The sequence below is a fragment of the Punica granatum genome, chromosome 1 (genome assembly GCF_007655135.1).
Source record: "Punica granatum isolate Tunisia-2019 chromosome 1, ASM765513v2, whole genome shotgun sequence".
Taxonomy (NCBI): domain Eukaryota; kingdom Viridiplantae; phylum Streptophyta; class Magnoliopsida; order Myrtales; family Lythraceae; genus Punica; species Punica granatum.
This window is the reverse complement of record NC_045127.1, coordinates 41,893,263-41,919,179: the sequence shown is the minus strand read 5'-3', so window position 1 is coordinate 41,919,179 and position 25,917 is coordinate 41,893,263. Positions and strand designations below refer to the sequence as shown.

Below are 25,917 nucleotides of genomic sequence, written 5' to 3'. Positions count from 1 at the left end.
CTACCAGGGTAACCAGTACTCCTTTTGGTATGGAGGTTGTCCTTCCCGTCGAAGTTGAGATCCCCTGTATGAGAATCCTTGCCAAGTTCGAGCTCGAAAAAGCGAAATGGGCGAAGCACGAACAGCTCAATCTCATTGACGATAGGTGGCTAACTGCACTCAGTCACGGCCAATACTACCAGCAAAAGATGGCCCGAGCATTCAACAAAAGGGTCCGTCCCCGAAAGTTCAAACCCGATGACCTCGTCTTATGAAAGGTTTTGCACATCACTCCTGACTCTTGGAGCATATTTGCATATAAATACGACAGACCCTACATTGTTAAGGAAGTCTTCTCCGGATGCGCGATCATCCTAACCGAATGGATGGGAACAAAAATGCGCTCCCAGTCAATGTGGACGCCCTCAAGAAATACTATCCCTAATAATCCTCCTTTTCTACCTTTCTTCTAATGCTCTCCCCTATATATATATCTCCCGAACTCGATGTTCGTCCTTTACTCTTCCCTTTGTATATTTTGGGCTCCACGTCCGTTTCCTTCCTTTCTTCTGTACACCCAGAGTTTTACACTTGTTTCTACTCTTATTTCCTATCTCCAAATACTATTGAGGGAAAAAGACTCGTTTTCTCGCTAGATCGAAAACCTACTTGAGGTGACCTAGGCAAAAATTAGGAAACGAGAGACACCGTCTAAAATCCCACAAAGGGAGACAGTGGCAAAAGGAGAGCTTAAGTCAAAATCATTGCTAGATTGAAAACTCACAAAAGGCAGTCTAGGCAAAAGTTAGAGGAACCAAGAGATGCAGCCATATCCCAACTTGGGTGACAATAGCAAAAGGTGAGCTTCAACGAGGGAAATGTTAAATAAAAATACCTCGCTATGCAATCACGCGACTTGTGGCCTAAGCAAAAATTAGAGGCCTTTATCGGCTCAACCACAAAAGGACAGCGACACTTCGTGTGAAGCGACAAAGAATAGTGGTTCAGTGGTCTTAAACGCAAGCTCCTCCTTCAACTCTCTGGTTTCAGGGTACATCCCAAAATGGGATTGAATCATCATATCATTTGATTTGGAGGGTCTCAAAGATCCCTTCCCTTACCTTCACACAAATTCTACGGGCCATGCCTGCTGCACACAGACTTTTACCCTCGTTGAGTCAACACGGTCACTCCCAGGGACACGACCACCCTTCAAACGGTCACTGGGCTCGAAAATCCTGAAACATCATTACATAGATTTCTTTACACGGGGCAACTTCAGCTATACAACGTGACTGACAACAATTGTTAGTTTTTGTCTTCTTGTACGCAAGCGCACGTACATTTCCACCCCGAAGGACATCTCTTTCCGATGGATTCATGCCTGCCTCATGCAACGGACCACAACCTTGACCCGACTGGATGGCCTCTGGAGCTACACACGACGCCAAGCGAAACGCCACTATCGGATTAACCTAGTAGCTCAACGCGCATCGTTGCTTACATGACTAATGGCGAGTCGTGCCTACCTCTGCGGGTAAGCCACCCGCGGTTCTCACTCTCTCCCGTGACAGGGCGAGTCGCGGTGCCGAGAGCTAGATTAATCCGACATCACCATGCCTAGCGATTACGTCTCAAGACAACTGGGGAATCCCGCAAAGCATAGACAACTGGTCCTAGCAAAAATAGTAACGGCTTGACTTCAACCTTCCAAGGAAACCCGACGCGAAGTAAACCAAAATAGATCCTTTTCTGCGTTTAGCACAACTTCCCTGCACATCAGCGCTTCCTGTGCACCGGGGATCATCTCGGTCTTACTTTTCTATCGGGCCCTACACACCGGGCCCAGCCCGAATCTTATTTTCCTGTTCGCGCTCCTACGCATCCAAGATTACAGTTTTACTTTCCTGTCGCGCCCTGTGTATCAGGCCTTGCCCGAATCTTTACTTTCACGTTACGCTCTGCACATTGGGCCCTGCCCGAATCTTTACTTTCCAGTCGCACTTTGCGCATCGCGCCCTGCCCAAATATTTATCTTACTGTTGCGCCTCGCACACTCAGGCCCTGCCTGACATTTACATTCTAATATGTGCCTTGCACAATTCCTTTTTGTCGTACACGTCCCTTAATTTCCTTATCGCACCCCACACAATTCCAATTTTCTCTCTATATAGCTTTTCTTTTCCCGCACGTGCCTCGCACTATCCTTCTGCTTTCTTTTCTGTTTGGTGTTTGGGGGACATTCCCCATCTACAATAATAAATCTATGCACTCGCACAGTCTTCTCCGACATAATCCAAGGGCAAGGAGAGGAAATGGCCATTGAATGTGCCAGGGTGACTGTCGGGACCAAACCGGGGTCCTTCTTAATGACCTTTGGCCGCATCCTCTACCCGAGCATCCAACCAAAGAGGGACAAGCTTTCAGAAGCCCGTTTTTGGTCCGCCGTCACCCGAGGCTCATCAAGAAGGACTCGACTACATTATCCATTTATCGAGGAAATATGTTTGACTACTGCTCAATACGCTCACTGCTTTTGAAATTGGGGCATTTCCTTAATTTAACTCTAATTTTATATTTTCATGAAAAAAATACTCTACTAGACATTCTCAAGTTTTATGTGCATCAATTTCTATTTTTAAAAAATTCGAAACGATACTCAGGAGTGAAAAATATTTTTCTGCATAATGACGATCTTCGAATATTTTTTAACACAATGGCGGTCTCAGATTATTTTTCGGATATCTGATTGAAAAGACGAGAATTTTGGGGTTTTCTTGTGTTCATTTTGATTTCAGAAAATTCAAGATAATGCTCGAGACCGAAAAATATTTTTTAGCGTAATGTTGATCCTTTTGAAAAGATTAATTTCGAAAATAATCGAACAATTACAATCGACGTGTGACGGATGTTTGATATCAATTTTTATCGAGTTTTGGTCTCAATTAACGCAAATTGGATTTTTCATAAAACCGAATATTTTTCGATTTTTTCAATTTCGAAATATTCGTTCGGAAAATTCCTATGGATGCCGAGAAATCAAATTTCAATTGAGGAATGTCCGTTAGAAAATAAAAAATAAAAAAGAAGGGGAAATTAAAAAAATTAATTAATTATGTGGCAAGAGGGTCGGCCACAAGTGGCCCAAGTGGCATATAGAGCATTTCCTGGTAAGATGTGGGCCGATAGTGCAGAATGGGACACTATTCCTTAGGCTATTCGTACAATCATTGGTTAGGCCGGGCTAACCATGGTACGCCCACCTCTCTGAAGAGTCGATCCCGACGTATAGATGAGACCTTGTGACGGATCTGAAAATGGATCGATCACTCAAGTGAAATGACAAAGCATTGCCCCTCGTAGCGTGTTCAATCCCTCGTCGTTCGCCCAACCCCTCCATGCCTCTTTCCTCTTCCCCTTTTTTCTTCTTCTTCTTCTTCGTCTTTCTGCTTCTTCCTTCAACTCTTTCTTTCTTCTGTCCCCATGCAAGTTGGCTCGGCAACCTGCCCGCCTACGATCTCTTATCCCAGCGCCTACCATCTCTGCTATCTCCTTATCCTCACACAAAGATCGCCTCAGCACCCTCTCTCCCTCTCTCTCTCCCTCTCTTTCTTTCTCACGAGCTAGTAAACACATAAAAGAAAACAGACAGCAGCCTTGCTTTGCTGCCATCTCTCTCATCGATTCACTCTCTTGGGCTCTCTCTCTTTTTCGGCCTCCATCTCATCCTTTGCACCTCCTTCCCAACTACGACTCTCAACAACATACAGATACATAGGCTAATTTGCCATTTCTCTCACCCACCTCTCTCCGTCTCTCAGGGGTAGAGGGCAGACAGCACAGACGACACCACCTACCCTCTATTTTCTTCTTCTCCTTCACGGCAAACTCTCTAGCTCTCGCAATCTATCTCTCTTTTTGTCCAAAACACATACCAAAACCTGCAGCTCTCTCTCCAACCTTCCTTCCTACTTCATCCCTCCTTTTCGATTTTCCACACAGCATCTCCATCACCATTCTCCTACCATCAGGACTGCAACCGTCTAGCTGATTGTGACGATCCATCTCATTCTCCATCTGCCCATCACCTTGATCATCCCCTCTCTCTTTGACACTCTCACCATTTCCCTCTATCTCGGCCATCCTCACAACAGCAGCACACCCCATCATCTCCCTCGCCTTTTGCCCTTACTCATTCTCTATTTTTCTCCCTGACATCACTTTCACCATCACTCTCGGACAGACACATAGAGACTTCAGCCTACTCTCTCCCTCTTTCTCTCTCGGATGTGCAGTGTTGAGGAGTAAAATGGGATAAATCCCACATCGGAAAAGAAAAAGAATATCCATGGGTTTATATGAGACTTGAGTACCACCACTTATCAGCTTAAGCTTTTAAGTGGAAATGGGCTCAAGTCCGTATAAGCCCAATGGAAATTTAATATAGTATCAGAGCCCAGGTTACGTGTAGCGCCCCCACGTGCGTGTGCGCGCCCACACCGCGCCAGGCCCAATATGTCCGAGTGCAGCCAAGAGTACGCCTCGTGTTAGTCCCCCTTTACCCGAGCAAGGAAGATGAGCCCGGCTCGAGGTCAATTGTTGAGGGCGGGTGTTTAAGGGTACGTAGAAATAAACCACACGTTGCACGTGAGGGCGGGTGTTGAGGAGTAAAATGGGATAAATCCCACATCAGAAAAGAAAAAGAATATCCATGGGTTTATATGAGACTTGGGTACCACCACTTATCAACTTGAGTTTTTAAGTGGAAATGGGCTCAAGTCCGTATAAGCCCAATGAAAATTTAATATGGTATCAGAGCCCAAGTTACGCGTAGCGCGTGTGCGCACCCACACTGCGCCAAGCCCAATATGTCTGAGTGCAACCAAGAGTGCGCCTCGTGTTAGTCCCCCCTCACCCGAGTAAGGAAGATGAGCCCGGCTCGAGGTCAATTGTTGAGGGCGGGTGTTTAAGGGCACGTGACAACGTGTAGGCAGAAATAGACCACACGTTGCACGTGAGGGCGAGTGTTGAGGAGTAAAATGAGATAAATCCCACATCGAAAAAGAAAAAGAATATCAATGGGTTTATATGAGACTTGGGTAGCACCACTTATCAGCTTGAGCTTTTAACTGGAAATGGGCTCAAATCCGTATAAGCCCAATGGAAATTTAATACACAGCATCACCAATTTGACCATCTCACTCTCTCACTCTAGGCCTGATCAATACACAAATGGACGAGACTTCACGAGCCTTCCTCTGCTCATCAACCTCCATCACCTCTTTTGTCCTTTTACCATCACAGACAATAACCATCTCCCCCTCTATCTCTCGCCACCTTCTTCTCCTTCTTTTTCACTCTCGGTAGACACACACAGACAGCTTCCTCCCATCCCTCTCTTAATCTTCATCGAAGCCCATCGTCATCATGAGCACCTCATCACCTTCCTCTACACACCACAGACCTACAGCCATCCCCATAGCACTCTTACTCTCTCGCACTCACTCTCTACCTCTTCCCTCGTCAACTTCTTCCCTCTATCATCACTTCCCTCTAGCTATTGCCCCTCTCATTGGCTACTTCCTCTATCATTTTACTGTTGTTCAGACCCTCCACAAGCTCACTAAGTTGTTTAGCTGCCTCTCGAAGCTCTTATGTCTTAGCCACGCATGCTGCCATTTCCTGCCAAGCTACCTAAGCTTGCATGTTGCTGCCATGGCCACCACAATTTACTGAGTTGCAACTGCTGCTTCTCCTCGAACTCGAGTAGCCCTTGTTCCTACTTCGAGCTAACTCCTTTGTCCTCTGCTACGAGTGGTTAAGCCACTACCACCATGCTCGTGTCCTAAGAACTGTGCTCAGCTCATGGTGTCACCTTACTGCCCATTTTTGAGCTGCTGTAGCGAGTTTGGACAGTCCATTCAAGCCTTCATTCGAGGGAATTTCGAAGCTTACCCGATCCCTCCCATCATAGCCCGGGATGAGGTATAAATCTTGAACTTTAGTGACATGCATAGGGCTCCGTTTTTGTTTGTTTAATGCTCGTGTGGATGATGATGATGTGAAATGAATGTTTGATTGGAAAGAACGAAAGAAAAATGGCACGAACCAGTATTAATTGAACTCGACTTTTAAAATCTAGGTTTGTGACGAAAAGAACTGACTGAAACACGAACTTGACTTTGAATGGATCGGACATAAAATCGGTTGTTTGAAACGAAAATGAACCCATATGAATTGAATTTCAAGCTCACTCGGCTTTAGGGAATAAAATCAACTAAAAGCATCAAAACCAGCTTAATGGATCCACTTGAACTTAAAATCGATAAATTAAATGTTGATGTGATTTTGTATTCCCTTGATTTGTGTGTTTGGATGTGTTTCTTGTCGTTTTAATTGAAATGTCACATGAACCGGTTTAATCATATAAACCCGACTTAAAAATCAGTTTTCAATTTGAGACGATTGGGGTTTAAAATTTCATTCGGATAGTCCATCTATGATCTATTCGACGAATTAAAACCCACAAATCGAAAAGCATTCAGTGAATCATTCAAGTTAATTAATCTCACACACGTAGTAATTGGGATGATTCATTCGGGTAATTAATCTACTAGACATTTAAATGAATTGCACGAAACATCTAATAGTTTATAATCGAGTCGATAAATCACGAACTGATAATCATGCCATTTTCCAAACACGCATTTTTAACAAAATATCGAGACACATGGTACGCGTAGCATGGATATCTAGAGAGCACTCGCATCGAGTTTGGGTCTGATTTGAGGTGGCTTGAATCGGAACGTGGGAGTTCTTCTTGGACCACTTTTGGACAGAGCAACCGATCTCTCGACTCCCTCAGGGTTCACACAACCCTGGCGGGTCCAAGGGATCAGTCGATACTGGCTACTGACCTCGATGGTCCGTATCACAGAGTCTCGGTTTATCTTCGCACACACTTTCCAACTCAAGGGTACAACGATCGATTTATGATTTACCAAAAACCCTAGGCTTAGAACGATCGAAATACTCTAAACCACGGATAAAGGCAAGCAGCCCACACAAGCGCAGATCTAATCTGCATAGCTATCTTTATCCGATCGGAGTGTTCTGTCATTCTAACATAGATTCGAGTGCTTAGAAATGTGCACTAGAGGCGCGAGTGGGAAAGGCCCGTGAAAAGTTGTTCGGTCCTTCATCGAACATGAGCAGAGATCTTGGCACCCCCCTGTGGTGTTTTGCTTTCCCATTTTCCTAAGTTTGTGTTTATATCGAGTTAAACACAAAAACAGATTAATTTCAAACTTGATATAATCAAACACGGGAAAACGGATGGTATAAAACCCTAGGTTTTAGGATTCTAGTAAAACATACTCCATTCATAATCTATTAATCTGTCAGTAACATAAAGTAAATAAACTTAAAACAAACCCACACAATTAGGACTTGACAGCAAACATCATGTCCGTCGAGTCATTTCTAAATAAAGTCGAATGCCACATGCCTTGAGGTTGCCCATGGCCGATTTTCACCACGTGTAGCCATCATATTTTTGTCTGCTTAGGATAGAGACATGTCTGCTAAGCAACTCCAGTTCATAATTTGATAATCACGTAAATTTGACAACCACCTCACCTCTTGTCTGTTTGTCCTATTTTTGGTTGTTCGAGCCCTAAGATACGATCAGCACGGGATCCAACGCCCCAACCATCTATCACTAGGTCCAACGGCCCATACACCGAGAGCGCACGACCCGAGCGCAGCATGGGGTCCAGTCTTGAGTCATTGTTTCAATCCGAGTAGTGTCCAAGCGGAGGACGAATCGGATCGGGGCGTGTGAAAAGTGGTTAGACAATCATTAGGGAGCTCGATTGATCCCACGGCTATCTCGAGAACCATTTGGTCCTCATGGGATCGATCAATTCGGTCGGACCTGACCTTCCGCTCTCTTGAGCTTGAGTCGCTTTAATTTTAATTTTGGTCTTTCAAATTCACTGTAAGCGCGAATGAAATATTGGTCGAACGCAAACTGACCGGGATCAAATTGTTATATTTGTATTTATTATTGAGAGTACATTGTAAGGAATTTATTTGTACATTTATTCTTGTAATGATCCATATCGACAAGCGGGAGGTCCGAGAGTCGAAAATAGTCAAATTGGTTTATGGGTCCCTGAGATAAGCAGAACCACATGAGTCACGGGCTCGGCCCATGCGGTGAACCGACCATCATGGTTCGGTTAGCCGAGATGCGAGGACGTTTGATCGATCCCCTAACGCGAGGATCCGCTCCTCTTTCGATCCTTTAGGTCCAAATCGATTGTTTTCACGAATTTGTCTAACCGAGTAAGACGCATGTAACCTAATAAGCGGTAAACAAAATTAAAAATGGCAAACTCTAGACAAACTAGAGTACCGATAGGACATGCGGGATATAGGCTTGCACGTACCAGAACCCCCGAGCTTGGAACTCTTGGTTTCGCAAGACCATATACCTTAGCAAACTAGGTGTGTTCCTTACCCCTAAAATCAGACAACTCACCGACCATCGATCTCTAGGTCGTAAATAGGTAGTTGCAACTCATTCTCATGTGCATCCGTCACGCGTTCCCCCGGGAAAGTGAATACTCCCAAGCTATGCGATCGTGCACCCATGCGGGCTCCGACGAGACGAAATTCAAGTCCGCACACTATTAAAAATTTATTTGACCTTTTTCTTTATTTTGCTAGGTAGCACTTTATTTTACCCGAATTCAAATGTAATTGGCACTCCTAACAATAAATTACGTTTTCATCAAAATTTAAATTTAAGTAGATTGTGGATCATTGATAAATAATTTAAAATTAGCAATTTATGATGAAAATAATTTAAATATTATATTTTTAATAAAACTAAAAGCATAGACAAAAGGCAATTTCAATTTTTTTAAAAAAGCATATTTCTAAATTTAGCAAAAAAAAACTTCAGGAGTTTTTAAAACTACAAATATCTAAAATTTTATTCTCATAAGCAAAGAATCACATTTAAAAAAACTTGATACTTAAAACTAAAGAAAAAAAATAGAAAAAAAAAAGCACCAGGAAAATTAAGAAATAAAAATCGGGCCTCTCCGGATAAAATGACATCACATCGCGCAAAGACGACGAAGCCTTTTAGCGCGTTTTGTCTTTGTCCAAATATATATAAATATCATCAAAGCCCATTCCGTGTCCCCTCACTCACTCTGTTCCTCTATCCCTCTCGATCGGCGCTGTTCTCTCCCGGCGTCGGCGCGCTCTCTCTCTCTCTCTCTATTCCGATCGCTAGGGTTCCTCTTGATTCCGTCTAGGCGTTCCCTCTCTCTCAATTCGGGTAGCTCAGAGGTATGCTTCGCCTGCCTGTTTCTCTCTCGATGCATGGTTTTTTTTTATGCCCTTCTGATTTTTCTGTGGCATTCACGATGGCCGTGAAATTCATGGGTTCGATGTTCCGGCATACAATTTTTTAGGGTTCTTACGGGGATCGTTCAATTGTCGAAGCAGCAATAAGGACGGGATGATGCTCACTCATCGGGGCAGACACGGAAGGCTCGAGATTGGCGGCAAGGTCTGCTCCTATTGGTTGGCGGGGAGATGTACCAGGAACCCATATAGGTTCCTGCACGCGGAGGAGTCGCCCTCCTCGCAACAGAACAATGCCTGTCATCGTGAAGCGAAGAAGCCTTCCGCTTCCACCCTTCCGAAGAGCAGAGGGGCGTGCGAGCTTCTAAAAGGGAAAGATGGGTTCAAGGCCGAGGACCGACTCTGTCAGGGGTGGGCTTCTGGCGCCTGTGTGAACGGTGATAAGTGCCGCTTCCGGCATTCGTGGTCCCGTGGTGAAGATCTCGGCTTGCTTGCAAAGCTCGAAGGCCATGAGAAGGTATCTTATTGTTTGTTTTTGTTTGACTGACTGGTTTTTTGGAACAGAACATCTAGCTAGCGTAATTTACTCATCGCTACCGTTCATGTGTTTCTTCTCACCGTTCTTGTATATGTTCCATTCATTCCAGGGAATTGCCGGAATTGGGTTTCCGTCAGGATCAGATAAGCTGTACACCGGCAGCAAAGATGGAACTGTGAGAATTTGGGACTGCCACACTGGGCCGTGTTCTGACATGGTCAATGTGGGCAGCGAAGTTGGCTCTTTAATTGCTGAAGGTCCGTGGGTGTTCGCCGGCTTGCCGAATGTCATTAAGGTGAGAGAGTGAGATACTACTTGAGCCTGTACATAGTTGGACTTTCGGTGCTGCTATATCCTACGATGGTTATGCTTTTCCTATGACTAATAGGCTTTCATAATCTTCCAGGCTTGGAATATCCAGAACGGTGCTGCCTTTGATCTTCAAGTGTTATCGGGGCTTGTTTATTCAATGGCCGTCGACAACAACCTGCTCTTTGCTGGGTGTGAGGTAATTGGTCGGTGCTTTTGTATCATATTGCCTGAAACGGCCATAGCTGCACTGCTTGTGGTCTTTTGTTTTTAACCGGGATGATTAATTCATTGCATTTTCTCATGTCGATATACCAGCCTTAGTGATTTGTTGATTGCTTAGCTATTTGATACTTTTGAGACTTTGTTTGAGGTTCTTGGTGTAGAACAGCGTGCTTACTTGGAACTTAAACTTCACATTAATAACCTGCTATGATTGAATTGCTATGCGATTCTGATTTTGTTTTGAAGGCTATCATCGCTCTTTGGATATTGTATCCTTTGATTGCCTTCATGCATTGGCATGGTAACACGGATGTTGTGCACCGCTGTTATTAACTTCTGCATTTGCCTGTTTTGATCTCAGAATGGTGATATTCTGGTCTGGAGAGGCACTTCACTGACAAGGCCTCCGCAGCTGGTTGCAACCTTAAGAGGCCACACCCGTGCAGTGGTTTCATTGGTTATTGGGGCCAATCGGCTGTACTCGGGCTCAGCGGACCACACTATAAGGGTAAGCGCGGACTAACTGCCACCGAATCTCTTTGTGGATTTCGATTTTCTTTGGCTGTCGCTTGAGTGATGCTTGTGTGATTTGACCTGCTGATAGATTGATTTTCTTCATCTACCTGATATATGGTTGATCAAATCCCCTTCAATCTGTTCCTGTTTCAGGTTTGGGACATTCAAAATTTAGAGTGCATCACGACACTCTAAGGGCATACAGATGTTGTGATGTCTGTCCTCTGCTGGGACAACTACCTGCTGTCTTGCTCGTTGGACCAAACGATCAAGGTCTGGGCTTCAGCTTCAACTGGAGCGGGGGAAATAGAAGTTATATACACTCAAAATGAGGATCATGTATGTCCGCTTGCCTTCACTGCTATTCCTTTTGTCCCGTGGAACATATTAAGGATCTCTAGTCAGTTGATATCAAATATAAAACGACTTGTGTCTCTGTTTGCTTGGTGATGACAGGGAGTTCTTGCACTCAAAGGGATGCATGACATGGAAGGAAAACCCATCCTACTTTGCGCTTGCAACGATGACACTGTGCACCTCTATGAGCTTCCGACGTAAGTCAACTATTTTATCTCATTATCAGCATCTTGATTGCTTCCATTCATATGCTTTCCTTCAGCTCTGTTCCAATAACTGAAGGTAACTGATCATTTACTTTCCATATGTTTTCTTGCAATTAATAGGTTTGTTGAGAGGGGCAAGATATATTCACGGCGTGAAGTTCTAGTCCTGCAAGTTGCTCCTACCCATGGCCTCTTCTTTACTGGTGATGGAGCTGGCACGTTGAGTGTGTGGAAGTGGTCGGGAGAGTCGAAGCAAGCCCTGTTATGATCCTTTAAACATCGTCAATTGTCCGGTCTTATTTTTTTGTTCAGATCTGGACAGACCAGCTGGTCGATAATTCTTTTACCACTGTCTGGGGAACTTAGGCCTCAGATAAGATGATATGTGATTTTTTTTTTTTGGGTAGAAATATGTGATGTATTTTCTATTGACCCAGATAGGTCGCCCTGTAAGCAAAATGTGTTGTGTAAATGCACATCGATATTTCTGAAATGAAGTAATTCTGCTATTCTTTGCACTATCTTCTCTCTAATTTTGTCTTTGCGAGTCCATTGTTGGGTTATGGTAGCTATATTCAATGGTATAAACGCAAATCTGCGCTGTTTGACCATCTACACAGATGAACTTAATTCTTGTGGACCGGCGAATACGATCCAATTAAGATTCATCGAATGGCAACATCAGTAGATGGGTAATTAACATACAAATGCTCATGACAATTTGCTTGCTGGAGAGTTATTACATATAATACTTGCACTTATGACAAGAAGGTAGATCCGAAAATAATAGTTTTTCGCTTGGACACTATAGCTTTAACGCAGAGATTGGACAAGGTTCTAGTGGGACAGTTAAAAAGACAAACCTCTCTCTGAAATAGTATGAACGAAATGCAACTTATCACTAGGCGAAACAAGATAATTTTATACTGATAGAACCTTAATGCTTAATTGAATCAAACACGATTCAAGATCGTTGAATCCTGCAATTATTTATTCGAACATATAAAGACCGAGGCCAAGGCCAAATTTCGCTTCCTCTATACTCTTAACAGCATAAACTGGAAGATGGAGCAGGACCACCGGCTTCGACCTGGAATGAACTCCTTGCTATTCCTTCTGCTGCAAATTGACTCCCTCTAACATCAGCCTGTCCAGGCCCACATCGCGAGGTCCCATCCGCAGCAACTAGTGTTTGCACCAGCGCCCTCTCCTTGGATGCTTTGAGCCGAAGCCGCTCGGCCCTGGACCCGATCATTTGGCCCAAGATCGAGGCTCCTATTGTCAAAGCCATGGCTGTCTTGGGCATCACAACCGATTTCCGGAGCATCGCAATGAAGGGAACAGCTGCATGAACTGCTGCAAACCACGACAAGGAGAACTTCCGGGTGTGTTCTCTCCACACGCCTAAAGGAACATTAGCAGCCATTCCTAAAAGTGCAATCACGAGCATCTTCGAAGGTAAGGGCTGAGGGCGTAAGGTCTTCACAAATGCTGTTCGGGCCAGGGCAGCCCGGGCAGCTACTACTGCTGGTGGGCACCTGAGCTTCATCCCAGTGGGCGGTTGAAGGGCCTTTGCAACCAGAGGGAGGACACCGCTGACAGCCCTGTATGACTTGGCAATTGGGCAATTCCCTGTCTGCAACCACTCATTTCCTAGGGCCTCATGATTTGACGACTTTCCATTCTGAGAGAATGCAGCATAAATAAGCTTCTGATCGGTATGGAATTTCTTCACAGTTTAGATTACCAACTTCCCATCCCTGAATGTAGTAACATAAATCTACGCTAGGAACACAGGATGCTTACCTCAGAAGATGTTTCTCTCTTGTCAGATGATGATCCTGACTTCTTCTTCTGCTTTTTCCATTTGTCCGAAAAGGGGCCAAAGCTGAACGGCCCTCCTGGTCCAAATGCAGATAAACTGATAGTTGCAGCTTTTGATGCTAGGGGGTTAAATTGGGGAACAGGCTCAGGATCAAGCTTGCTAGTATGGAATTGAGGACGCTCTGCAAGTGGAACGACCCCATCCTTCCCATGAAAGAGCTTAAAAGCCGTGTCAAAATTCGGACCATCCTCAAATATAGGACCTTTGGCTCCACGAACCTGAGCAACCAGAGAGCAGACTTTTAAGTAACGGCTTTCAATAGATATTATCAAATCAATCAGAGATCATGTCATTATTAATGCAACTACAGAAGATATACAACTCACAGGGGCAGAGAAACTCATGGATGAGAAGGAAAAGCATGTAGGCTTGTTGATGTTCCTCAAAAATGGGCATCTTTGTATGGCCTTCTCATCAAAAGGACAATCAGCATCATCATTAACTCCCTTGACAAAAAAATCCATCCTTCGCTTCTCGGAAAATCTTGCCTGTGAGAAAGATAGTATTCAATTTCAGTATGCAAATAAATCTGCGTAAATTCTGATCAATTAATAAGGTCTAACAAAAACCTAATAGGAAAGGCTCAAGAGGCCTAATCAATTGCAATAACTCAGGTTGCAATGTGATGGTTTTGTCAGCTAAAGCTACTAAGTCAATCAATCGCCTCAAGAATAGTTAATCAGACAATTATTCAAGCACCGAGCGAAACCAATATCAAATCTGAATAGCTTTCAGAGAATGGACCCAACGTTGCCAACACCGGAGGCATTGCCACGCGAAAAACCCACCATTCGTAAAACATAACATTCCATAAAATTGCAGACAAATTTCTCCTATCTCCAACACGAGACGCATCAAATCATCGAGCGGAGCTCACGAAGTTACACAGTTTCACCAACCCTTCAACACCAAAAGCTTCTTTGAATTCAAACGACGCACAAAAAAGCGATCAACGCTCCATGAGCTAATGACGACGAGGAATTAAGCAAATTATGATTACACCCAAACACCGACAAGGGAAAACACATATCACTGAAGCGTTCGATGATCAATCCGTCAAAGGAAACCCTAGGAAATCAACCCGGAAATTAGATAGAAAAGGATGAGAGATTTCGATGAATGTCGACCTTGAAGATCTTCTGGGGGCGGCGTAGAGGCGCCGGAAAATCCAAGAGCCAAAGAGAGAAGAAAGACGTGTGGAGAGCACACAGCACAGGGCAGCGAGGAGGAAGGGCTTGTCGGGGATTTCAGTTACTAATTAGAGAGAAAGAGAAGAGAGCGAGGAAGAAGGTGACGGGGTAAGCAGGTAATGGGTGGAGGGCTACCTGCTATTGCCGGTCAGGTTGGGCGTTGCGTTCGTTGAGCAGAAGATGCCATAGAAGGCAGTCTAGTCTGGAGTTGGTAGTGAGTGATGGTGCGGATTAAGTTTGAGCCACATAAAGGTTTACGATTATGTGGACGTAGTGCTTGCGGCATAAATAATCTCGGCTATCAAATCAAAACTACTAGGCTAACCACCGGCCCGTTATCGCGGATTTCTTTTTCGCTTTTGTTATTTAAAAAAATATAAATTACAATCAACGTGAATTAATTTAAGTGCTTTCATACTTATTCTTTTTAACACCATGTTTGGAATCAATTCTCGTAAGAAATTATTTCTGTACATTTCATTTCAATTCGATCCGGTTCAATTGAATTCAATAGTAAAAGAATTACATTGTTTGGAAAATTAAAGAATTAATCTAAAATGAATTTAATAATCTTGTTTGGAATGCATTTAAAAGAAAGCAATTATATTTATAAAAGAATTTTGAAATTTTAAATTAAGGTGGTTAATTTCAAATAAATTGAATTCTGACTAAATCTTATTGATATTAGCCCGATTTGAAACCAAGATAAATTTTGTGTTTTTAAAATCAATCCTGCATCATTTTGATACCAAACAACCGAATTCAATTGAATTCTTGCATTTTTGGAGATTCCAAATAGACTGTAAGTAAGGTCTTGAGTTTTGGTCATGTGAATGAAAAAAATTCATGATTTGAAGAATTTACTTCTCAGTGGGCTGATCCTACTCAATAATAAATTGTCGGGCTCATTGGACTTCTTGATAGGTGGTGTGCACCTAAAAAAATAAAAATGTAATTATGATGTGCTCTAATTTCTAAAAAATCGATTAAATTATAATAAATTAATTAATTGATTTCATATTGTAATTGTTAGATGACAAAATATATTATTTATCAATGCATGTGCAAATTGACTTTATGCAAATCTTATCTTACCTATTTAGGATTTATCAAATAATGCCAACAATGAAAAAAAAATCATAAAATCCAACAAAATGAAAGAGTCATAAAAGATAATCACCGATACAAGAAGTTACTAATAAAAAGGGCATATTCATCAATCCAAAATTAGGATAATAGACTTCAAAAGGCTAATTCGTTTAATCTTTGTAAAATAAATACACTTCAAAATACGATACATCTTATTTATCGTTATTTTGTATGCCTTCTAATGACAAAACCTCTTACATATATGTAGAAGAAATAGGATGTCCCTTTTATCTGAATTAATACCCAGTTTAGCTGTTTGATTGAAAATTTGAGAGTATACGTATACTATATTGATATATAGAAAAACAAAATGAAAAGATAAAATAAACAAAATGAAAAGATAAAATCCTTTTTACATCTCAAAAATCTAGAAAATAGAAAATATAAGTGTTTTGATTGGATTTGTTGCAGTAAATATCGCCATATGTTAAAGTATTTAAGTTTAATAAAATAATACTTTAATGAGGTAAAGAATTCCAATTGCAAAACTTTTCCTCTTACAATTTTCTCTTTCTTATCTCTGAAAGGGAGGAGAGTTCGCCATTGAAACTCTCTTTTAACCTAATATAGATATAGAAATAGATATGAATATAAATATAGATATAGATTGGACCAATACTATTAAGAATATAGAGAGTCGGGATAAACCTGTCAACCAATTGAATTATGACCGGAGATAGATAGTTTTTTTTTTTTGGTTAAAGGAGATTGATGGATTCTTTTTAGTACAACGAAATAAAGACTTTAATACCGATGGAAATCAAATATGAAATATCTAAATTGGCAGATGAATCACACCCCTCTTTTCAATAAGGGTATTATCTATTGGGATGCATGCATAATACGTCGTGATTTTAGCTTTCATTTAAGTTTTTTCCGATACATTTTTTTTCCACGAGCAGATACCATCCAGGAAATTAAAAAAATAAAAAAAAAGTGATCTAGAATGTTCCATGTCCTGAATATCCTTGTGTTTTTCTATTTCTTTTAAGACATTTTTGGCCTTTTCCATGCATAAGCAGTTCCACGTGAAACCAATTTCGGCACGTGAAATAACTTTTTCCGTCATAAGTGTAATTTTCAAGAAGCAGGTGACCAAAATTTTGAAATATAGGAAAGTAAAATTTTAAGATAGAGATGGTTTCCTTGCGGGCGAGGTTCATATTGAGATTTAATTTTAATGTCCACCTTGCATAAAACCTGAGATGTAATCTACTTATTTAAGATTCAATATTTACCGAGAAAATTCTAATAAAATTTCACACGTGACAAATATGAAATTTCAATATGTAATCTGGTATTCGAAAGTCCAATAAATCTCAATTAGTCGAATGACTACTGTGTAGTAGATTTGGGGTGAAAGTTAGACAGAATCCAAAGCTAGCATACAGTGATGTATTATATTAAAACTCATAATATGATATATTACACAGGTGATACATACTGATACCTTGGCTAAAGATCCTCCAATACTAGCGTGGCGTTATTGAATTTCCATGGGCTTAGATATTGATTCATCTTTTTTATGTGCGATTAACACCATCAACTTCCGCCCTTACCCGCCCTCAACAACTAACCTCGAACCGGGCTCATTTTCCATGCTTGAGTGAGGTTAAGAGGGGACTAACACGAGACGCTCTTTTGGCTGCTCTCGGACATATTAGGGTTGGTGTGGGTGTTGGTATGCATACGCGCAACCTAAGCTATGATACTATATCGAATTTTCATTGGGGTTATAAGTGATTTGGGCCCATCTTCAACTCAAAAACTCGAACTGATAAGTGTTGGTATCCATGTCTCATATAAATCAATGAATATTAATTCATCTTTTTCATGTGGAATTAATATCCTTAACAAGCATATCTCTCAATTGGCAAAGGAAGACAATTTGTTCATATTGTCATGGAGTGCCAAAATCACAGGATGATATACAGATTTACACGGAAATTGATACGACCAATTATAAATTTAGAATATGGTATAATCAAGTGACTTACTAAAATGTTAATAAGAAAAACTCTTTCAAATTTGCGAATTTCTTTTTCGTTTACATAGAAAGGCCTGTGAATTTAGTACAAAATGTGCGAAATTTTTATTTCATTTGTATGTAACATATTGTTTGAAATCTAAATAATTCTTAACTTAGAGGACTCGAGAAAACTTTTATGACTATGATATTGAGGTTATTTATTACAAATTAAAGTAATTTACTATGCATATGTGGTGCAGTTATTTTCAGGTAACACTTAGATCATCTTGTTCAGTGAGCAAAAGACTTTCTCCTAACATTACACACTCCTAGATTATGTCAGACGCATTGTTATTAAATTCTCTTAATTGGCATGATTTTGTAATTTATTGATTTGCAATAATAGTGCACAATGTTTCATGATTATTTGGCGACGATTGAAGTTTTGCTTTGGAGTGTCTTTAATACATATGAACTTGAAATTTAGCTTATTATCTTATCTAGAAATAGTTACAAATGTGGTATATGTATAATTTTGACACCTCAACTTGCATGATTTGTATATTCGCGGATTTACGAATCTAATTTATAGGAGTCCCACCAACTCTCAAATTCAATTACCTCGGTAAGATAAAGGGCCTAAGCCCAATGGGCTTTCCACCACTTTTTATATTATGTCAACTTCTATGTTGGGCTTACTTATCGCTTCGTAAAAGCCTTACATACCGATAAAAGAAAACGAAATAAAGGAAATATTTTGTTAAAAATCAAAATCCCAACCCCAATCTCTTTCTATTGAACGAGCAAAACTGTTTGCAAAGCCAATTCTGGCTATGAACAACCAAAATCTAGTAAGAGACTCAAGATTTGGAGAGAGGAACGAAGCAAGTAATGAATTGAACTCATATATATTAAGAGAAAAATATGTACCATTTCAAGGGGAAAAAAAAACCACGAGAGAATATTAAAATTTCTCAAATATCGAGAAATTTGGGCTTATGATTCATCCCTGCATGTAAATCTTACATGAGTAAGTATAATGGGTATACCGAAAGACACTGAAGTTTTAACTTTCAGAGATTAGATTCGCATAAATGAGCTGTTTTGACTCTTTAACTCATACATAGACGCGGATTAACTGAGATGCCGATATACCACCCAAGGGTTCAATCGGAAAAGAGAAGAGTGACCTTATGGGTAGTTAGAGCACATTGCAAGATGAACAAGTCGGTGAAAGTTGACAAACTGTAACGCTTATATATATAAATTATAATATATATATATATATATATTAAAATCACAATGAGAAAAATGCAGAAAAAAAAGGTAATTCATGAAAAAAGTATATGTTCGCTAATCGAGTCAAGGATATCATGAACTCCATTACAATAGTAGAACATGGAGAAGATGATGAGGTTAAGGAGGACATGAATGTTTGCTAAGATCTGTATTATGAATTATATTAGATCTATATGATTTGATATTCCAGTTTTCATGTGAACGTGTCAAAGAAGTTGCCTCCATGTCGACATTGAAATTCGTCTTTTTTTAAAAAAAAATCAATCATTTTTTATAGGATAAGTCAAAAGCCCGACTATTTTTTCCATTTTCTACTACGGTCTACGACAAACTGCGTACGTTATGGAAATCTAGGCACATTCTCTTTCTTTGAAGCAACGCAAAGTGCACCAATAATTCCGAGTAAAACTTTTATCATTTTACTTAGTTACCTTTTATACTAATTATATAAAGTTCGGTGCAGGTTTGCTAGTAGAGCTGATGTATTTATTCGACGTTTATGGAAAAAAAAAATTAATTTATTTAGAGACTTTTCTTTAAGATTATTCATCATCGGATTTTTTTTTTAATTTTTCAAGATTTATTCGAAAATTGAGAAGTTTGTTTCATTTTTTGATAGAATAACTAGTTAGGATCACTATGGCTGAGTAGTAGAATGGATCACATTCAATCACGAGTTGAGGGTATTAAAATAAGATATATGTGATGCTTCCTTTGTTGTTACTTACTAGTTTTTATATGTTATAATCGATAATTGATGATTAAGGATTTCTCTCTTTCTTATGCTCCACCATCGCCCGCATTAATAACGTATAATTTGTTTGCAATCTTCTCTTTCTCCACGTTATTGTTGATTGCCCAATTAGAAACACTCGTGATTGGTCTCAAAGTTTCACGAAAAGAAAAATATTTATATTGAGGAGTTCTACGATCGCCTAAGTGACCATCCCTTTCTAATGAGACATTTAAAGTTGACCCTACGAGTCAAATTATTGCCAATTAGGCAAGTGTGGATCCCCCTATGGGTCATTAGGTTTGGCTCCATGTCCAAATCTGCGTATCATCCTAATCCCTGATTTATTTTATGGTTTTTCTTATTCCGGGTCTACGATTAATCTCGATTTCTTGTATAAATAAAAACTGCAATGGTGATTTTTGATGAGCCTAGCTAGAATAAACTAAAACTGGATTTGAGAAATAGGAGATGCCCCTACCCTCTTAAACAAATTCTGAACTTTGATGTTGTTGGATCCGAGCGTATGATGTCAATAGGGGCAACTCTCAGCACGAAGAATATTGGTATAGCCTTGTCGTGGCTAATTTTCGGAGAAGGGTGCAAGATTCAACCATGAGAGGCCAAATCTACCTTCTCCATGCTTGACATTAGCCCAGTAAGATCCCAGAATTAAAAGTATTTTTTCCGCAGGATTTATAAGGTGACTCTAAATTTTTAATAAATAAGGGTGACTCTAACTTGGATATGTACAAGAAAGTCATGATTTTTAATTACCAAACCAATTCTATTGAGTTGACTCGCTATCTATTTTTATATCAGGTGATCACCAAAAAATTTTTATATCCTTAGTACACATGAAATTTACATCAAATTTTCAGAACATCTCAAATTTATATAAAATTTAAATTCTTTTATCTTCACGGATTTGGCTTATTTGGTTTCAAAATGTAATTTTAAAATCACACTTTAACTTAATTCTACCAACAACAAAACAAAATAACTCGTACAAAGTCAAATGGTGGGACCCATTTATACCACTCTTTTTTTCCACAACAAAACAAAATAACTTATACAAAGTCAAAGGGTATGCCTCATACATAACCATTTATACCACTCTTTTTTAAAATCAAAATCTAATTTTAAAATTCTATTTTGAAACCAAATGCAGCATGAAGCATTCATTTTCATTCTTTTCCCGTTTCTTTCCGTTTATTATATCATGTCAATTTTTGGAAAACTATGTCTGTATGATCTTAAATTCATATATGGATAGAGCAGCCCGAAAACAAAATGAGATTTTGGATAAAATCTTAAATAGTCCTTTTTCATACTAATACGACCTGAAAACAAATATTTTACTATATGAATTTATGGTCTACTATCCATGCGATAATAGATACATTAATATGTTTCTAGCAATTTTATTGGGACTTTCTTTCGTATCCGATTTTGATCGACCAATCACGCAGCAAAGAGGAGAGGCTCAGTCACATGGTGGGCACATGTCACGTGGAGCCCCTTGATTGGTAGTCGACCTCGAACTTTTTGTTAAGGAACCGTTTTGGGTCACCATCTTGGGTTTTCGCGTTTCGTAAATAATAAATTTTAGGGGTCCCCCTTTCAAAGGTCATGTGAAGCTTTCAATTATTTGATTGATCCTTCACTCTCCATGCATAACTACTCCCGTGGATTTGGAAACATCAAAGTCGTTTTCTGCTCCATAAGTAAAACATACATGATACATGCATGTTCAAACATGTGTCAGTGCTTAATACTACGTACGTGAAATGCACCAATTGATAGTAACATCTCGTTATTTGGAAACACATGGTACTTATGATGTCCCTTAGTTTTGATCGGTCACTTGTGCTGTTTAACTTTTTGTACAATGTCATGCTCTTGTGTCGGCCAAAGCCCGCGGTATGTATAGTCAGGGCAAATTTTCAATACCCTCTTCGCTACTTCTATGTATGACGTTGTGTGAGGGAGTGTAACTCAGATTCTTACCGTTAAGTGAAACATGAGAAATGATCTTTCGGAGATACAAACTGACGAACTTATCCTAAAAAATTAACAAATTGGTTTAATTATTTATTCAAAGTCATGCTAGAAAATATGTAACATAGTAATATTATTTATAGAGAATCCAGGTCGAGGTTTTGAGTTACAAAATATCAAAATGAAATGGCTTGTTGATTCCGCTATGTTCCCATGCGATACATCGACATGCCCATTCGATGTGGAGAAGCATGCATCGACCTTGTCCCATCCGAGAGCTTCAAGTTGTTCATTAGATTAGATGATGCGGGCACGATATCGATATGTGACCATAGCTAATCAATAAACCAGATGTGAAAGGGAACAATTTGTCTTTTATCCTAAAAAATCTACATCACTAGAAAAATGATGAATATATACATAAATATACATATATATCTGTGTGTGTACTTTTAGATCACCGGCGGATGACTAACTAGTTTTTATTTTTTATTTTTCGGTGGAGTCGAATGATTAATTTAAGTATTAACGAACGTGGATTCAGAAGTCTGCCCGCCTGGACCGTGGACTCCGGCACAGAGGTAGTTTCATGGCCTTTTCCCTTTGATCGCTCCTTTCTTTTTTTCTTGCAAATATATTTTTTGAATTTTTTATTTGCTTTTTTTTTTATAAAAAAATAATAACAATAATGATTTAAGATTTCTCGAAGTCGGCAAACGACGAGCGGAACACAAATGGATGCATGACTGAACCACTTCATCAAAGTCAAACATCGGAATTAGTTTCGGTGGAAAACCCTTTCTTCCGTTTCTAATTATATGATAATTTTCTCTTCTTTTTTTCAAATTAAATTTTATCTTTAGTTGATAAATAGAATAAAATAACATGAGCTAAGCCGTCGTAGATTTGTAGTGAACCAATGTGTTTAGAAGAAGCTTTTCTCTAACTATGAAATTAATGCCCCTAAAGGAGCTGCCATGGTAGGGTTGCTTATGAATTTTCCACTCTACTCCACTTATCTTTAATTTAACAATGCAATTATTACTTTTTAATTTTTCTTCAATTTTTTTAACCATTCAATTCAATTTTGAATACTAAATTCTCTTAACTATTCATTAATTTTTTCATAATTCAACAACACAATCATTACAAACCAATTAAAATCAAAACTCAACTCTAAAACCAAATACAACCTTAATTACTCTAAAGTGAAATGGTTAACGCTTACTTTGTTTTCCGAATTATAATCTTACTCAACTCAACTCAACTTCATTTTTTCTCTCAATTCAACAACACAATCATTACTTTTTTATTTTTTTTCTCTAATTTAATAATAAATTTTTTCACCAATTTTTTTTCTAACTATTTTTATAATCAATTTTTAATCATAAATTTCTCATCTACTTTTTACATCTATATCAACATATTAATTTTTTAATAATAAAATTTTCATATACTTTCACATCTATATATACATATATATATATATATTCACACATAAATATATTTATCAACATTTACAATCATTGCACAAAATCAAGTTGAGTTAGATTATTATCCGACGACTCGAAAACCAAACGCAAGCTTAACTTATTATTCGTATTATGAGACCATATATAGTAGTATATTTTGATTTTGACTGCCCAAAAAAAAAAGTCGCTAGAATTAAATTTTTATCTTAATTCTTTTTCGTGCTAGATTCAGTTTGGTCTCTTTTATGGAGCTGGATGATGCAGAAGAAGAATTCATGTTTGACATTGAAGGGCCTATTAGACAAATTTGGATTGTCCTTGATAAGTCAATAATCCATAATATTCAAGAAAAGGGATGTGATCGCTTAAAAATGAAAAGATTATAAATTTGATTTTCGTTATCAGATTACTTGTATGCTTATTAATTTTCAATATCCTTATATTAGACATAGAAATAGAGAAAAATAAAAACTCATAATATTATTTATTCCGAAAAAAGACGTTGTCTCATAATTGTTGGCTATCTTAATGCTACCATAATTTTTACGTAGAAATTCAGCAGAGAGAAGAAAGATAATAATTTTTACGGAGAACAAATTCCCAAAATCATCTTATTTTGCTTTTGACCTTAGAAATTCAAAATCTAGCCGAAGAAAGCTGCCAACTTGTTATTTAGCTAACAAGTGGTCGATTGTCATTAATTACTGATGCTGTTTTCACAACAAGAAGTTCTTTCACATCGATATGTATCGATAAATAACACGCATACATGCCTAGAAACACTAGAGAAGTGATTATTGATAATCGAATGAATGATCAAAGGTTTGCAAGAAGTGGAGGAGGAATAATAATTACTATAGGGAAAATAATGTCACACTTCTCATGATTGTAATAAGGAAGCCAATTCGCTTGGTGGAAAATGGTAGGATTGATCATAATTTATGTTTTTAATCATCCCACTTACCCTTTATTTGGAAAGACGGTCGATTTACGGTAAAAGATCACTAAATGGTAATTGCTCAAGAGAACTTTAGCTGGTGGAATCGTGAAATAAGGGTTGGTAGGAATTAATTAAGTTTAATTTTTTTTCGACGTGAACCCGGATATTTAAAAACTCAATTGATCCCGACTAATTTAATCGAGTTGGGTATACCCATTAAGGGATAAAATTCTCTCAGCATAAATTTTCTCAATTCACAAAACTTGAACTCGAGATCTCATTTAAGGAAAACAAGTGCCAAACCGTTTGAACCAACCATGTTAGTTGAGTTTTATCTTTTTTAATTATAATGAAGGTTCATTGGTTTAGTACGATAAAAAAAATAAAAATATATAAATTATACTAATGAGAATTAAATTTAGGATCTCTTAATTTCGAATGAGTGTGTTTTACTACTAAATTAAAATTCCTTCTCAATTGATTGGGTTTTTAGTATTGGCTGCCAAATCGATGGAATAATGAGTGGCCGGACCCCAAAGAAAAATTCGTGCAAGTCAAAAACCAATGAATGCCATGTTCCTTTTGTCTTGTGCAGCAACAATGTTGCCTAGCTATTAATTTGCTCGTCACAAATGCTCAAAATTATATAAACACATAAATCTATGTCAGATGGTATCAATTTGGCGCCATGGCCTGCTAAAATAAATAAACAATATTATGAAGTTGTTATATGTCTCAAGAGTATAAATAATATCACCAATACAAGAAGGTACTTTATTTTTATGATGAATTAGAACAATTAATAACTTGATTGAAGCATTGACATTTGATCGCAAAGATAAAAGATAACACATAACAGGACACGAGCACACAATGTCGACAAATGGAAGCCACTCTCCAAGAAGTATCATCACGCACCAGTTTATTTTGAATAAATAAATAAATATCGGTGTTCTAATAAAATCATTAATTAAAATCATTGATTGTGGCAAAAATAAAGTAAAATAATTAATTCTACTTGGGTTTAGCCACGGTAATCTGGACAATGATTGGAGATTCAACAAACAAAACAATTTCAAATGTTATAATATTCCTATTTATATATTAAAAATGCTAAAATAGGTATATGATGTATATTTAGAATAATAAGACGCTTCATACACACAACCTTTATGTAAAGAAATTTGAGTGAATCGCAGCGAGCAACATCTTGGTATGGCCCACTAAAGAAGATAGATCATAGAAATCCTTAGCACTTTGATGAAATAAATCGCTGTTCTTTCTTGTATTAGATATTTGTAGACCTAATAAATAATTTATTTATGGGACACCAGTTTTTCCAAACGGCTTAACTAGGAACAAATAAAAGAACATATTTCTTAATAATTTCCTAAAAATATTAATTTCTTTTGGGTAGAAAATCATAGAAGAAATGCCTTCTAAATCTATACAAAATGTTTATAACAAAATGAAATTATAAAAACAGTAATTCTTTCATGTCCATTTTAGTAGAAATCCAACACATTAGTTTGGAGGAGGAGTGTAGTATCGGATTAATTTGTAGCGTGTGGTTTACTGAGGAAATTCAAGGCCACCGGGCCCATATATCTTTTCTTTTCTACGTGGCAAGAGCAAATTGGAAATAATTAAGAAGCCCACCGACAAGATCCAAGCGCGTGGACCCCAGACCAAAAATCAAATGAATGGTAAATTGATGTGCGGAATGGATCTCGCTCACTTCTCTTTACCTTACTACATGGATTTC

General features: G+C 38.8%; 1 protein-coding gene and 1 pseudogene across 1 annotated transcript; one reads left to right on the top strand and one right to left on the bottom strand.

Moving 5' to 3' along the window:
* Positions 1-9,191: 9,191 nt before the first annotated feature.
* Positions 9,192-12,035, top strand: LOC116215450 (annotated as a pseudogene).
* A 199-nt stretch (positions 12,036-12,234) lies between these two features.
* On the bottom strand, positions 12,235-14,683 carry LOC116215459. Its single transcript, XM_031551176.1, has 4 exons — positions 14,527-14,683; positions 13,726-13,887; positions 13,321-13,617; positions 12,235-13,198 (listed from the first exon to the last, which is right to left on the bottom strand). Exons 2-4 carry the CDS (start codon positions 13,861-13,863, stop codon positions 12,560-12,562), a joined length of 1,074 nt encoding a protein of 357 aa, XP_031407036.1. The 5' UTR covers positions 13,864-13,887; positions 14,527-14,683; the 3' UTR covers positions 12,235-12,559.
* Between the last annotated feature and the right edge of the window lie 11,234 nt (positions 14,684-25,917).